This window comes from Melozone crissalis, unplaced genomic scaffold (assembly GCF_028551555.1).
Source record: "Melozone crissalis strain CALT ecotype California unplaced genomic scaffold, PUWL_Pcris_2 ptg000018l_1, whole genome shotgun sequence".
Taxonomy (NCBI): Eukaryota; Metazoa; Chordata; class Aves; order Passeriformes; family Passerellidae; genus Melozone; species Melozone crissalis.
In genome coordinates, this window is record NW_026535796.1 from 18,372,441 (window position 1) to 18,389,440 (window position 17,000).

Consider the following 17,000-nt stretch of genomic DNA (forward strand, 5'->3'; position numbering starts at 1 on the left):
TTACTGGCTGAGACGCTGCTAATGGAAGGGGCAACTGTGTGGATGTGCCAGTGGGACCTTAAAAAGTTTTTCTTTGGTAAGAGAGCTGATGTTGGGATATAGACAGGCAAATGACCCTTAAAAGACAGAGCTTTTGCTTTTTTCTTTGACATATAGCAGCAGTATTTGAGGACTGCCCACCCTGAGTCAGGTCACACAATGTGTTCAGGTATGCTCTTGGACTGGGAGGGCCATTTAGGCAGGAGAGGGTAAGTCTTGGAAGGCAAGTCCCTCTTTCTGGTATAGCTTCTTGTGGAAGTTTGTCCTTGTGTTCTTCAGAAATGTGACAAAGTGAGATGGGAGCTCTGGAAACCGGAGTCTGGTGCCTGCTCACAGCTGCTTGGTGGAAGGATGCCCCCTTTGTCTGGTCTCTGCGAGACTCTCCATCTGCAGCAATTAGGATTAGCAGGCACATTTCATGCTCTGAAAAGTCAGAAAAGGAAAGAAGAAGGAGTTTTACAAAAGGAAATGCCTGCCAGGCACAGATTCCACTCTGGTTTTATGCAGAGAATAAACACAGATGTGAAGGTTAAAAAGCGGACTTCCAAAAGCATTTAATGACAGGCTTGGTAATGGTGCAAGGGACTTAGTGATGGGAGAGAGCAGAGGCATCGCGAGTTGCAGAGTAAGCAGAGGGAGGAACCCCAGACACACAGACCACACGTTAGCTATTGAGACCTTCCTAGTTCACATTGCCAGGGATTTCATTGAATTCTGGCAGGAGAGATACAGCATTTTGATTTGGAGAGTCATCTTCTATTTCTGAAAATTGACAGGGAAGCAGAGGTGTGAACATGCCTGCATGTGTGGGTTCAGAGGTGAAGGAAGTGAGTATACATTTCTTTAGAGACTGCAGAGTTCAGCTCTCTTCTGCCTTTTCATCTATGACCATGTCTTGGACTCACTCACTACTCTCCCCACCCTGCCCTTCATTAATTTGCAAAACCCTTTGTCCTTTGCAGAATCAGTTGCTTTGGAGCAGATTTCAAATGTATTATCTTACTGGTTTTTTAGTAGATTGATGTGGACCTCCAGATGCAGAAATGCCTGCAACCCAAATTATTGTTTATCCTCACACTTACAAGATAAAGACTGTGTTCATTTTCCCAGTATTTTCCAGTTAGTAGATTTCATTCCTGGGCAGTAGCTTCATGGTTCTACAACTGATTTCTTAAGATTTCAGAGAATTTTGTAATAGAAATGATGAAGAAAGTGTAAATCCCTTTCTCCAACAATTTACTCATTGTTTTATGTTAGGGGTTCTTAAATGCATACAGACAAAACGCATAAAAGGCTGCAAGTATGCAGAAAAGGTCAAACCAAAACATTAGTTAAATGAAATGCAGATTGGAATATATTTTTAGTGCTTGAATCTTTTCCCTAAAAGGCTGTACTGAAGGAAACATGTTTTACTGCCTGAATCATATGGTAGTGTGAGGCATGCTTTTAACACATGCCGCTACCGCATGGAAATAAAGAAGGGATCTCAAAACAAGTTTAGCAGCTCCAGCAGTTTGCTGATAGGAAGACTCCAGCTTTGACTGTCCTTCCCAGCAAGGGGCCTAAATGAAAAAAAGAGAGCTTGTTTGACCAGCCACTTCTCAAACAGCTTGCAAATTGTTTCAGCCAAGTGTAATAGGTGTTTCTTTTATATCCATAATGTTTTCCTGCTAAACTCTTTCAATGTCGCAGCATCTCAATTTGCAGAAAGATTTCTTTTCACTTGTCTAGACCCATGACATTTATTTTTACTTGAGGGCTTCGTGGAGCACCTGTATCTCTACATGCCATTCTAGTACTGTATCCAGCATCAGAGTTCCAGGAGTTTCATGATGGTCCCTAAACAACTGGTGTTTTGCTCCTTTGAATGTGTATGCATACCTGCGTTACATGGTGTAAAGCAATAGTGTAGTGGAGCCTTCCCAAGGAACTTCCCATCCACTTCAGGTAAAAGCATCATAAATGACTAATGAGAACACAAATAGCTGAACCTAAAAAGGATTTTCTTATAAAGAAGAAAGTAGCATTTAACACCTTCATTTGAGTTGTACAGATGTAAGAGCATCACTAAGACTTAGAGCTCTGCTTGTTTTGCAAGTAGGATTTTTGGCTCTCCTGTGAATTGTACTTGCTACCCTGCGAGAATGAACTGTGGATAAGCTAAATAATTATGTATCACTAACAATATACAACTGTTACTTTCTGTTCACTTACTTTGTTTCTTGCCAAAATCAAAATCTCACTTGTCTCATTCATCCCTTCTCCTTTCTAGCACTAAGGTGATGTGTACTGTGGCCTGCCCATGATTCAGGTGGTATATCTCTCTGTTTTGTTGTGTTTTGGGGTTGGTTTTTTTTTGCCTTTTTTTTTTCTTCTATGGCATAACAGATTATGAATCTTGCAGATTAAAGATAGTGTGCAGATACTGTTTAAATCCTGTCAGTCTTTTATTGTGGTAGTGCTGTACTTGGGGTGCTGATTGGTAGAGATGTGGGTCATAGAAGGAAGGAATTCCCTATATTCCTCACAGTTTGTTTGGGGTTTTTTTCTGTTCAGCAGTGCATACCCGATACTGGATGGTTGGAGAAAGTTCTTGTCAGCTGGGAGACTTAAGCCACAATCTGTTGCTACCAGAAGCTGAGAGGTTTGATGTAGCTACAGCAAGGAAATGAAACTGCTTGTTCTTTATTGGTCACCCTGAGTAGGATGAGACCGTCCTAAACAGAGACATTTGCCTACTCCAATATGTATACACAAAGGCTGTAATAAGAGAATTTATTTTTCACAGAGTATAGAATTTTCCTCATCCTCAATTCTGTGCAAATATTATTGGCTCAACTTTTGCCTTTTCAGGAAACTGTCCGTGCTGTTGCATGTCATATTTTCCAATTTTCCTGTGTAGCAGGGTGATATGAGGTGGGGAATCTCTATAGTGAACAGCAACAGAATGTGAATTCTTTAAAGGAGAAGAATTTCCAGCTTGCTTGATGAGATGCAAGCAATACAGATAAGAAGGGATGCATTTGAAAAGGATCTTAATGTCTTCTAGTTTCCCTGAGGGAAAACTGGACTCTACCATCAAAGACAAATGCTTGCTAGATACATTTCTCTATTAATTGTTAGATGATCAGACAAAGAAATAAAATACAGGATGGTAAGATGTCAAGAAGCCATCATTACTTGTTTGGAGGTGGAGGCTTTTGGACAGGCATCTGTTCTTTTATTATTTGTGCTTGTTGCAAATTAACTGATTTTCTTTTGAAGTCTAAAACTTGTGGCTGCAAAATTCCCTCCCCTATATGATGTTTGCATTGTTCTCAATGTAAGTGGACGCCTTGGGTAATTGACTGGCTCCTATTAAGATGATCATCTTCACTTACCTACAGCTGAGCCCTGCTCCAATTCCCATAGCTGATACATCTATGGAACTTGGCATGCTAAGCCTTGCCCCTTTTGAAAGGAAATTTTGCAGTGGGAATGAACATGAATGGGAAATTACATTTCTTCTTATTTTATACATCTGGAATAAAGAAAAAATAATAGCCTTTTGAAGGTTCATCCTTCAGAGAGCATAGACCTCTTAGAGGCTTTCTCAGTTAATGTTGAATCTAAGATCCTTTCAGTGCTTAGCGTATGCTGAACTACTCTTAGTAGCATATTGTGCATCCATTCATGAAAATAATTTTGTCCATTTCCTATTTACAGCTTGCTTGTACATTGAAGAACTAGCAAAAGAAATGGTTGAAAATACCAGGTTGCTCTGCATAGTGTTTCTACAGCATTAGCCCAGTTTGAGATAGATAGCTCATCCACTTCAAAGGCTGTGCCTTTGAGGTAGCCTGGAACAGAGATTTACTGGGACTTACCAAATTCACGTTCAGAATTTAATATATTTACTGTCTTCAAATGTGGTCCCCCAAACTAGGCTGTCCCATAAAATACTTGAGGGTTGGAAATGTATAAGAACCTGTTGCGTCTTCACTAGACTTCAGTAATCATTTTGCTGGAGTTCAAATTGTTTCAGAACTGAGTGAGAAAATCTGGTGTATTCTTGCAGCAGAGAGTCTTATCCTTGGTTTGTCAAATTGATTTGTTCTGTGTTTTGGACTTCCTGTAGCCTGGATTGTAGTAAATCTAGAATAAGTAAATGTAAAACCCATGAGTTTTGACAGATCCTTTTTACAAGTATAGATTAACCCAGTGTCAGCTACAGTTGCAAATGGTTTCATAAAGAGAAATTACTTTTCAAAGGTACTCATGCTTTGGGATTCGAGTACTAATCTAGGGGGAATTTTATACCAGGGACTAATCACTCCCTCAAACTGAGTCACAAATTAGCTAAGGGGTTTCTCCAGCTTCCTCCAGCTTTTCTGTAAGCATTATAATAAATTTTTCTCTTATTACAAGGGGACCTGCCAGACACTAACAAATTATGGCTAAAGGATTTAGCCTAGAAAAAAAAATTGAATTCTGGTTTCTGTTAAATACATGGAAAAGAAATTCCCATACTATGTAGATGTTTCATGTTTGAAAACGTGTACCCCAAAGCCTGTGCAGCTCTAGAGTATTAGTTGTTCTTCTGAAAGTTTGATAGTAGTAGTCTGAAGTTAGCCTGCTTTTCACTGAGGGAGTGCTGGAGTGCCAAGGGAACTGGTTTTGCACCCCTCTTTTCCCTTTCAGTCTGAACTCAGACATTGGCTTGCCTGGCTTGATTCATAAATGAGCAATAGTTGACTGGCAAAGGTTCATTTCTCCATATGCCAAGATATGTTGGATCCTCTGAGGAGGTTGAGACTGATGGATAAATATCTGTCACGTGTAGGTGGCCTATAAGAAAAGATTTGAGGATTTTTTTATTAAAGTCTTTGTTAATACTTTCTTCCCCCCCCAGCTCTTTAAACTCTTTTGTCATGTGCTGAGTGGGGGTGGATGGAGTTCAGGGTGGTGGAGGGAAAATGTGGGGCTGCTGAAAGCATTTATCTTCATTTCTGCCATCATCCAGTGTTTATTACGCAGTGATAGACAGACGCAGGAAAGCTGCCAATCAAACCTACATTCACTGCATTTCAATTGGCCCTTGCTTTGGATTTCAGCATTTTGAAATCTACATCATCTCTGCAGAAAAAGGTTGTTCTGTTCGTGAGGATGACAAGCCCAAGACCCTTGGGTACCCACTGCAGTCATTTGTGATCCCATCAAACAGTGGAAGACCCAGGAATCAGGACTGTCAGGTGCTTGGTGAGAACAGCTCCTTGTAAGAGCTGATCTGTTGCTGCCCAAGTTTAAGAAGATACACTGTGTTGTTTGCCTCTAGGTTACATACAGTTGACAAGCAACAGCACCTTCTCCTCTCATCCAGACTGAAACCCTGACTGGGCAAAGCCAGCTGAGAATGAATTCTCGTGCTGCATGGTGAACAAAAGCTCTCTAGTGAGGATTTTAACTTTTCTCAGTCTTCCAGGAGTGGTCTAAAATGTTTCCCGTAAGCCAAAGAGGACAACACAGGTTAGGATGGCATATTTCTGTGCTACAGGGTATTTTCCTCCCTTAATTCATTGTCTGAAATGTTTACATGCTTTTAATCATTTTTACTGTAGCACAGTGCATGCATGCACGTGGGAGGCATCTGGCAGGACTTGTAATACAAATGTTATTACACTTTGTTATATGTATATAGGTATAATTTAATAATTGCACTCCTCAATTACTTAATTAGTATAAGTGGAGATAATTACTAAATAAAAGATGTAGATCATGGGTTTCTGATTAGTGTTAGTTACACAGGTTTGAAGCCTTCAAGAAATGGACCAAGTTTTTCTGAACATGACCTTTCACACTAAGAACTGTGTTTGCCTGTGTCCTAATCTTTTTGATAAAGGTATCTATTACCTGAAGCATTAGCATTACTCGATAGCTTGTGCTGGCTCTGAAATCTGTGTGGGGCTGTCCTGTAGATGTGGCAGTACTGCTTTTTTCCATTGTTAATTTCTCTGCACATGATGTGACTGTCTTCAGAGGTGAAGAGGGTGAAAGGTTCAAATGTACACCATAACTTGAAGGCTAGTTATGGTGTTTATTTAAACCTTGCATCCTCCTCACCTTACAGGGAAAGGGATGCAAAGATGAGAAATTTTACAGAAAAAAGATCAAATCTGCTTGCCAGCTGCTTTTTATAGTACTTTTAGCAGTAGGTGTAGCAATTGTATGAGCCAGATGAATTTACTGTTTGTAGAGCAGTTAGTGATTTTGCTAAGCTTCTCTGATGTAGAGGGAGGGCATGATTGTTCTCCTAAGGTAAGTTCTCCATTTTATATATTGCTTGTTACACCTATGAAGGTTGTTCTCATTGCAAAACAGATGATGTAACTTTGTAACAATCATCCATGATAAGATCAATATTCTGGAATCATGTGCCCTCTGTAGAACTTCTGTTGCCTGTCTTCACAGTGTGTTTTCCCTGCCTAACTCAGTCCTATAAGGCAGCTGCTACCTTGCTTGTGATGTGAGTTACTGTTTCCCTGCAGGAAGTCCCACTGCTTCACGTTTGTAGGGCACCTGTTTTTCTCTTCCCTTCCTGAGGGCTGAAGGCAAGACAGTAAAAGAGCTGCTTTTGTGTACCAAATCCAGGCTTGCAGTGAGAAGACTTTCAAAGATGAAGCAACGTAAAATTTAATTGTCCTACTTCTGGTTGCCAAGTATAATTTCATTAATTCATTGAACCTGCTTTCTCCAGTGCATATCTTCTCTTCAGAGGAGCCCTTTGTTTTGAGGGATATAGAAAACAAGGCCTTGGGCGTATGTTACAGCAATGGAAATGTTTTTAATTTTGCTCTCCAAGTGATCCATGCATGTCTGACAGAGGCAGGTACAGAGATGGAGCAAATGTACAATGGAGGTTGGTTGATTGCTGGAGGCCTGACAGAGTTGAGTGCACAGGGTAAAGCTGTCTGCTCAGAAGTCTTCTTCTTTGTATATTTCTGAGCTTTCCCTAGAAGCAAAAATCAGGACTCAAACAGCTTTCTTGGTGTATTTGTTTATCAGCACCAGTTTAGAATTTGCTTACTTACTTTGCCCTGCCCACCTTGTTCTTTGCTTTGCTGAGAAAGCAAAAAACCTGTTGGTGTGTTTGTGTGTTCAGGCATTTTGGGTTTCTTTCTTTTCTTTTTTTTTCTTTCCCTTCTTCCTTCCCTTCCCCTCTCATGCCTGAGTGATCTTTTGGGATTTTATAAGAAAAATAACTATCCAGCCATCCTGCTCTCTCCATCTTCCTCCACACCAGTTTAACTTAGTAGCAGTTAACAGGCTCTTAACTCTGCACAGGTGTCTGGCAGAGTTGTCTAAACGATGTCTCTTCTATTACTGCGGCTGTGGCAGCAGTGTCCTGAGCCAACCCTTCTAGGAGAGTGAAGGCACTGACTTTGCTGTGTACTTCCCACTGGAGTGGGGAGATGCTGAAATCCAGACTGTGTAGGCACTGGAGGCTTTGCCTTTAGTCAGTTGTGCTTGGCAGTGATCCCGCTTTGCTCTCCTTTACCAAATTCTATGATGCTGAATTTCTCTGGTTGCCAGGATGTGTGTGTAGGACATGGGCTGCCTGTCCATGAAGGCCTTAGAGACTGCAAATAGCATGACATTTTTGACTGTAGTACTACCATGGATTAGCTGTCTCTTGTCTCTGTTTGTCTCCCTGGGAATCCCATTTGATGTGTCTCAGCTTTCTCAAATGTGAGCTGACTTGAGAGTAACCAATGGCTGTTCCTTTGTGCTGGGAAATATAGGTTCTTTATGATAGTTTCTGAAGAATTATGCTTAGCCTTCTGATTTTAGGCTGCTAACCAAACCCTGGGCAGTTAGGAAGGGTCATGGTGTCAGAGCAGCCCTTGCCTGCTGTAGGCTGGACCACACAAAGCAGCAAAGGGCCAGCTCCTAGGTTTTCCAGGCCCATATGTTGTTACAACCCTTACTATGTGACAAATACTGTAAGCAGCCTCTATCTTCTGAGTGAAGTTTACAGTAGGAGCAGTGATTATGTCCACAAATCTGTGTAATTTCCCAGGGCAGTGCTTTTCCTCCGTTTGTATTCTGATATGCCTTCATAGCTGTACTAGACAGTTTTGGGTCTGTGAAAATGCAGCTTCACTGTTGATAAGTAGAATGCATTTGCACCAAATGAATTGATTAGGATTTTGTCTTGTGTTCCTGGGCAACTCTTATCTCTTATCAACTTTATTTTCTTTCAGAAATGTGTTGCAGGGAGATGCTTTCCTGTTAATTTCCTGTTCTCTGTGGCTTATTGAGGATGTGCTACCATTTCTGTAAATAAGGTTACTTTAAGAATCTAGATTTTTGAGTATTGGATTTTGAAAGGTTTTCTATGGTTTGTCTCCCCAGCTTTTTTTTTTTTCCTGGTTATTCTTGTAGAGGTTAAATTGCTAATTATTTCCCCCTTTTATGTAGGTGCTGTGATTGGGGATGGACAGTCAGCTGTGGCCAGCAACATTGCCAACACCACCTACCGGCTGCAGTGGTGGGACTTCACTAAGTTTGATTTGCCTGAAATCAGCAATGGTAAGTTGGAAAAGACACCAGTGCCTTATTTTATGTCTATGCTAACCAGAGCTAGGGTAAGCTCTAGGATCTTTCAAAGGCAGCTGTATGTTGCAGGTCTTGTTTGTCGTGTTGCGTTGGGAACTGTAAAATGCTTAGTCCTTTGAGGAAGTTGATTCAAAGCTTGTAGAGCTGTTCCACTCCATCTACCTTGTATATTCTTGCAATCGGCAAATCCATGTGCAAACAGGGCTTGTTTTTTTGAGCCTTTTCCCAGGCATGTACCATTCTCTTAGAATTCTGTATTCAATGTCTTCATTCTCTTACTAACAAGTTCCTAGAGAAATATTGTCTTTATAACTTTAAATTAGAACCTGTGCATGAACTGTGTGTGATTACTCTAAGTTACTCACATCAGTGTGTGTTAAAGTGCTGCAATACATTTTGGGAATCAGGACCCTAGTCTGTTGCTTACTGGAGTATTACAAGCCCAGGGAACTAGATGTACCTTCTAGTCATTTGCAAAAGCAGTGATTAGTCCTGTTTCTCAGGTAAAAGCTATTTTTGAATCAGCAGTATTTGAGCAGTATCTGAGCAATATGGCTGATTTAATTTATTTTCTCATTCATTTTGTGAAAATTAGACCACAGTTTCATATGTGTTCTATGGCATAAGCTAGCTCTCACATTGGAAAAGACTTCCTTATGCAGACACAAGCATATTTGATACTTATGGTCAGCTGATCAAAGAATGACATTTTCAGGGCTAAAACTAACTTGACTAGAAAGGCTATTTTTAACCCAGAATGCAATCCTGATATAGCTTGTTGCACAGCTGCAGAAATGTTTGTGGCAGCCTGGGATGAAGATAAGAGGTGGATATTCATGAATGTTCCTTTGTGCAAGTGATTTTTAGCTTAGGCTATCTCTGTGCGTATATGCAACTCACTGCTTGATTTCTCAGCAAAAGCAGTCTGGGTTCTACTTTAAGGGATTGACTTTTTTAGGGAGAACAGGGATTGATTTTGTTTTCAGAAAGACTTCTGCTTTTACAGGTAGTCACTAAAATTATTTGAGAAGAGCTCTCAGTCCCAGATCTGTGTGTTCTGCATTTCCAGAAATTGCATATTTGACAATAGATGTCTCTGTGGCTTAGTGTCCTGCTGCTTAAAGAACCCACAAAAGGAGAATGTATGGTGGCACTGCAGTAGGAGAGATGCAGAGAATCAAAATCACAGAATCAAAGAATAGTTTTGGCTGGAATGGAATTTTAAACATTGTCTCATTCACCTCCCCTTCTGTGAACAGAAACATCTTTAAATAGATCAGATTGTTGAAAGCTTCACCCAGTCTGGCTGTCATGGTTTAGCCCCATGCAGCCACTTCCTCCCTTCCTTCCTGCCCCCTCAGGATAGGAAGGCAAGCAGAAAAAGGTAAAACTCGAGGGTTGAAATAAAACCAGTGTATAATTGAAATAAAGTTAATAATAACAATAGCAATAGTAGTAATGAAAAGAGGGGGTGAGAAAGGGCGAGAGGAGACAGAGGGGAAGTGAGGCAAGGAATAAAACCCAAGGAGCACAAATGGTGCTCAACTCACCACCCGCTGACCAGTGCCCATCCCATTCCCAAAGAGCAATTGGCCCCTTGTGGCAGACTCCCCCAATTTGTAGGCTGGGTGTGATGTTCTGTGGTGTGGAAGATCCCTTTGAACAGTGTGGATCACCCGTCCGGACCTATTCCCTCCTGGTTCCTTGTAAGGGTCAGTGCTCAAGGCAAAGTTTTGCTACATGGTGGCAATATTTTTGGAGGTCCTGCCAGACTCTGGAAGAGAATAAAGATGAAGTCAGAGGGGGAAGCAACTTAAATTCATAGGGACTTCTCTGCGAGGTGTAGAGTGATTGAAAAGTGCTTCAGCTGCTCATAGCTTATTTTTTGCCTCATCTGGCTGCTGAGGAGAAGGCTATTAATTAAAAAGAAACAACAACAACAACAAAAAAAAAACCAAGATGTTTGTTTATAATTTATAACATTCCATAGAAATTAGGAACCATCTGCTGCTTAATACATCAGTGTTTCAATCTTCTCCCTTTCACCTACCAGGATGCTTTTATTCTGGAAAAGCTTCCAATTAGCTGGAAAGTGGGTATGGTTTCTGTTGTCATTGTGTCCTTCTTGTGGGCCACATTCCAGCTACAAGTCCATCCCCAGCCCTTCTGACTCACCATGCTGTGTTTCATTGTTTTTGGCTTGTCCATTTTGTCTTATGACCACTTGGAAATGTTCATTTTTACTCTTCATTTATATGCTGAGTGCAATCCTGGCATTTCTAGTCTGTTAACCTTATCTCCTTCTGCCAGGGTGTAGTAGGGATGTATGAAGATGTAGCAGCTGTGTTTATACTAAGCCAGGTATTTGCCAGGCTTGCCTAGGCACAGAACAAAGGCAAGCTGCAAGTTTGCCAAGGTGCACGACTTAGAGATAGGAGAGCATGGTGCTGAGAACATCAGTGTTGTGTGTTCAATCCCCATATGGGCCATTCACTTCAGAGTTGGGCTTGATGATCCTTGTGGGTCCCTTCCAACTCAGAATATTTGGGATTCTCATATTCTCAAATGAGGAGCAGTGAATTGGATGAGTTTTTTGTGATTCTTCATGATGTTGAAAATAAAATATTTTCTCAGTATGTGACTTCAGTAGCTCCTCTTTTTCCTCCCATTGTTTCCTGTAATTCAGAGGTGGTCCTGTGAGATAATCTGCTTACACAGAGAGGTCTATTGTACCTCCTGGGACTGGCTTAAGCCACAACTGCTTTGGAGTTCAGGCAGATGAAATGATGCAGCTGAAGTTTGGGACTGCCTGCCAGCTCCTCTCTCCATCAAAGCAATGACTCTGTGGCCAGCCTCCATCTCTGAGCAGCTCTTCTTCCTGTAACAATTAAACAAAGAAAAGATAGTTGGAAGTAGGATGTTTTCCACTGAAGCGGATGCATCTGAGTAGGTGACAGCAGTGAGATTAGCGCAGTCCTGTGATCTCAGTGTCTGGGCCCCAGCACCCTTGGAAGCCTTGGGCTCAGGATGTGCCTCTGCAGCAGCAACCTCCCTGAGGCTCAGTCCAGCAAGAGCACACAAAAGCAGATCCTGGCAGTCCTGGAAACATGGCTGTGCAGGGACCTGTGGGATTTTAGTATCAGCCCTGTCTTTCTCTGTTAATTGCAAAATGCAAAAAGATTGCTTCAGATTTCTTCTCTCCTTTTGCCAGTTTTGCTTTTAATAGCTCTGAAATAAACATGACCCGGTCTTATATTGAAATTGTCAGTCATATCAGCATTGGGGTGGAGAATTTATTTGACAGCAGAGACACTGCTATTTCTGCATTTATTTAATATTCTTCTAGTGAGTGTTGCATATCCTTAAAATTCCTGCAACTAAGTATTGAAAACAGTGTAGAATATAAGCTTTTCATAATAAAATAGTTAAAGGCTTTCACTCTTGTTTATATTTTTAATGTAGTTTCTCTCATGCTACTCACTGCTGATAATTTCAGTTTCTGGTGTTGAACTAGTCTCATTTAGGAATATGGAGTTCATCCTGTTCTAACACTGCTTGGGTCTTGAGGAAGGTGATTTGATCAATAGTTACTGATCCACAATGGAATGCAGGGTAGCTTAGTAGAAGAAAAAAGAAATATTAAACAAATTTTTAAATAGGAGCAGCTGTTAGGAGAGTTGGGAGCTATCTCTGAAAGTGGCTAGGAGTGGATGATGTGTCCAGCACAGTTTTCCTTTGGCAAACAGTGGTACTGCTACTGACATTCCAGGCCTTCCCCAGCTTCAAGCATAATTAATGTCCAAGTTGGCACAACAGCTTGATTAATTTGTTCTCTGATGTTTCTTTTGATCTGTTTTGTCAGCTCTGTGGTTGCATTAACAACAAAAGAAAACAGGAGATGAAAGGGCAGTCTTCTTGCAGTAGTTTTCCAAAAATAGCAATAATTTTCCCCCTAAAATCTTCCTTATTGGCTTCATCTTGATAGATCAGGCTGTAAGCTCAAAGAAATCAAATAACCTCTGGGTTTGTCGAATGCATGGGTATGTTTATCTTTCTCATCTCTTGAGAGCCTTGTAAATGCTGTCCTTAAAATGAAACCTTGCTGAGATTTCCACCTGTCACATTTAGACTTTTTCTGCTTGCACAGTAGGCTCTCTTGGTTCCAGGTGTAGGTGCTACCTGAATCCTCATCCTTCGTAAATGAGGGCAAAGCAAAGAACAATAATGCCAGTGTGAATCAGGTGATGAAAGACTGAAATAAATAGCACTGTTTTCTGTTAAGCACAACTTGCATCTGTAATGTTTTATGTTCCCAGCACACATCAAGGTGGAAAGATAGTTCTCTTTTGGCAGGAGGACTCACGTATTATGTTTTGCTAAGAGACATTCAATATATGCAACAAACTTTAAAAACAGGATGATATCCATTCATGTTGGTCTTCATTGTGGACTGCTCACCAAAAACCTCTTTGCTGTGCTGGAAAAGGAGCAGGTGTGTGGGGAAAATCCTTTAGATAGAAAATGAGTGAACATGTGCTGTGTGATCGACTCTGGGTGACTGCTGATCCAAACCCAACATTGTTGTAAAAGACATACAGTAAATCCTAGATGAGGAAGAGAATTAGAAACCTGGAAATGAAAGGAATTGCCATGGAACTGTGAGGATATATACAAAACATGGCAATATCTCCAAATCAGTAAATGGTACAGAATATAAACATTTCTTAACTTGCAAAAATTAAAGTGTGGAATTTTATCTTAAGAATATCCAAGTTTGCATTGGATTAAAAAACAAAAACAAACTTCAAAAGCTGAGAAGAACATGGATTCTCTAGAGTGTGATTTTTCAGTAGTTACAGAGAAATCAGTATCTTTTCTCTCTAAAACTTCCTGTACCTCTTTGAAAGCAGGAGTTCATTAGTACAGAATGGTCCCTGGGCTAAATAGGTCCTGTTTAGGATCTGTCCCTGGACTTGCTGGAACAAATCCACAGGAGGGGTATAAGGATGATCAGAGGGCTGCAGAACTTCTACTATGAAGACAGGCTGAGAGAGCTGGTTTTGTTTAACCTGGAGAAGAGAAGGCAGCCTTTTGGTACTTAAATGGATATTAGGAAAAAAGGTGGAGAGAGACTTTTTGTTTGAGCAGATAATGTCAGGACAAGGGAGAATGATCTTTACTAAAAGAGGGAAGAGTTAGGTTGGGTATAGGAGAAAATTCTTGGCTTGGAGGGTGGTGAGATACTGAAAGAAGTTGCCCAGGGAAGTGGTGGATGCCTCATCCCTGGAAATGCTCAAGGCAATGTGTGATGGGACCCTGAGCAGCTTGATGTCATCAAAGGTGTCCCTGCCCATAGCAGGAGGGTTGAAATGATGTGATTTTAAATGTCCCTTCCAACTCAAACTATCCTATGATTAAATGACACCCATACCTGTGCTCTGAGGAAGCAAGTCTATGTCCTTGTGACTTCTAATATTAAGCATCAAATGACAGTAATTAAGAATATTGAGAAGACTTGGCTATCTCATGGAAAATGCAGCCAGACCCCAGAGATGCAGGACAAAATTTTCTATCTTGCAGAATAGGAATAAGAACAGTTCTTAGACCCCCAGAAATGGACTGGACTATGTTGGGTTTTTTTCCCCAATAATCAAAGTTTTTTTGCAGGGTTGGTGGTGGGAATGTTTCATAGATGTATCTTTAGCAAATGCTGTGCATGTGTGCTATGTTTTTTTGCTCTGTTTGTTGTCTTTTTGCTTGGCTTTCTTTTAAGTGAAGTCTTGTGGCTGTGAGAGTCCCAATACTTACTTTTTAGTATGTTCCCATTCCCCCATTTTTTCTCTCAATTTTTTACAACACTGCTGATTAGAGTACCACTACAAAGGAATTGATGAGAAAGGACCCCTTATCCAAGGAGAGTAGCTCACTGTTGCCTTAGAGAATCACATACTGTAGTTCCTAAAATTCTGTCTTCTAATTGGTTAAATTCTTTGATCCTTTAATGTCTATTGAAAAGACTGTTCTAGAATCTTGCTATTTTTGTTGAAACCTTTTAATCTCCAAACTCAATGCTTTTTTTTTACCCACTTACCTGAGTAGTGGTCAGTTTTCAACATTATTTGTAGAAAACAGATGTTTTTCTGGCACTTACTTTCTGTAGTTTTTGAAAATACAGTACACAATTGTATTTCCTCCCCTCCCTTTATTTGGGAGGGGTGGTGTTGGTGTTTTGTGTTTGTTTGAACATAAAATGAATGTTTCATTTTCCCCAGTCATCTTTGCTGGACATGTTATCAGTTAGGGTTTAATAGCTCTTGAACGTGGCTGGCCCAAACTGTGCCCAGGGGTCCTGTGTGTGGTCTCAGCACAAGGCTATGTACCAGCACTGATATTTCTTCTGGAATTGTGCTCCCTAGTGCAGTTCAGGATTGCTGTCACTTTCACTGTTACACTGGGTAATGGCTCAGTTTTTGCTACAATAACCAAAGTTAATTCTCTCATATTTTCAAGTTCCTGGCTGAAGCAGAAGTATATAAATGTCAACACAACCTAGAGTTCCACTGTCAACACAACCTAGAGCTCCTAGAGTATAAATAGGACTGGTTTTGGAATGAGTCACTCCGCAGGAATCCTCCCAGTTTGACTGGGATTGCAATGGTACAAGCTGTTGTCATGTATCCTTTAGCTGGTTCACAGCACATACTGCAGTTCTTGTGTTGAGTTGATGCCCATCTTCTCTCGTGGTGACATAATGAGTATTTAAATAAAGCCCAGATTCTTTTTAAAAGGATGCATTTTAATTCTATCCATTTTTTTAAAATTAAGCAGTATGGTCTTTAATCTTAATTTTCTTGTCTTTCTGTTCAACTGTCTTCAGACTAAGCACTCAGGAATTTTGTCATCTTTTGAACCACCTGTTCTTTAAGGGCCATGTATATTTCATGTACTGGTATTGCAGCCTTGATAGTGACTACAATTATTTACCTTTTTCTGTTCAGCACCTTTCTGTTTATACTAGGCTGAAAATTACTGTTTTTAGCAGCTTCAAGACTGAAAAATTGGTGGAATAAATTTAGGGTACAGGTGTAGGTGGTTTAGTACAGAATGTAATTACATAGTCCACTTTTAATCCTCATCTTCTTTTTCATCAGAGTTTCCTAAATGGAGCAGTAGATAGAAGTTGATACTCAGCCACAGGGGAAAGAAGTTCCCAGGAGAAAGGTCTTTGAGACCAGAAGAATTAAAGATGAGGTTCAGTGAATGCTTTAAATCAGCAATGCTGCATGAAGGGCAGTCCTGTCTGCTTCCCTCTCATGAGTACTTTTTGTGCTGCTGCAAGCAACTATGCAGCCATGGGGTGTACTGGGTTGGGAAAGTGTTCTGGCTAAAAAATGACCTAGACTGCAGTCAGTAATTTCTCATAGCAGTTCCCTGATGCAGCTTTCTTCTATGCAGGTGTTGGAAACAAGGGCTAGGATTTGTCAAAGTATTGAGTTACAGCCTTAATTTTATTTACAAGTTTGGGCTTTCAAAAATATGCACAAAGCATTCTTGTACTGTTAGTACAATAATGGTACTGTTGGTGCCATCGGTACTATTCCTTGCTAAACTATTAAGGAATCTTGACTAAGAAATGCCTTCATAAACTTGCTTGCAATTGTAGCTGAACATATTAAGGCCTCTTCTGGGCTAAGCATAGTCTGTCTGATGTTTTTTTTCATCTGAAGATCATTTCTGGACTGTAGAAATCAACAGTGTTCTACATGGTGCTGTAGCTTCAAACATGTGAGACAGGATGTTCCATCTTCTACCATGCAAACTTTCTATATTGCAAATGTGGGCCTTATTTCTATTATTTTTTAATATCTCTATACTCTTGAGTTTGAAAATACTAGAACCTGAAATTTCCCTATCCCAAAAATAGTATATGTAGGTTCAGCTTCAAACCTCCTGAAAAACTGAACTGCAGTTAGGTTAGGCTGGTAGAGTAGACATCACTCCAGCCATGTCTTAACAAGGTGCCACTGAACTGTTGGTGTAGATGGTACTTGGAGGCTTGGAACCTCATTGTACTAGAGCTTGTAGTCTTCATATGTGAGATATGAAGGGGAAAAGACTTGGATGAGGTCACCCAGCAACTTACCAGCAGGGACTAAAATAAAATATTGTTTTGTGGATTGCTGCTCACTAATCTGCTGTACAGTTACTTCACTGATACGCATGAGTGTCTCAGATACTGGAATAATTAAATGGAGGACTGGCTGGAGGAGTCTCTGCCCTTTCTCACTGACTTTATCCAAGATGAGTATGGAAATCAGCACTAAGAAATGAATGTCTGTATCTGCAGGGAGGAGTTTTTCACTCAT

The 17,000-nt window shown here is 40.5% G+C and overlaps 2 protein-coding genes across 10 annotated transcripts in view; both read left to right on the forward strand.

Moving 5' to 3' along the window:
* Window positions 1-17,000, forward strand: part of ARHGAP1 (Rho GTPase activating protein 1) — a 182,821-nt gene that overhangs the window by 123,619 nt on the left and 42,202 nt on the right. The gene's annotated exons all lie outside the window — the stretch shown is intronic.
* Window positions 1-17,000, forward strand: part of AMBRA1 (autophagy and beclin 1 regulator 1) — a 124,354-nt gene that overhangs the window by 66,046 nt on the left and 41,308 nt on the right. Inside the window, exon 12 of the mRNA XM_054276364.1 lies at window positions 8,497-8,607. Within this exon, the coding sequence (XP_054132339.1) occupies window positions 8,497-8,607 (111 nt within the window). The remainder of the gene's footprint in view (window positions 1-8,496; window positions 8,608-17,000) is intronic.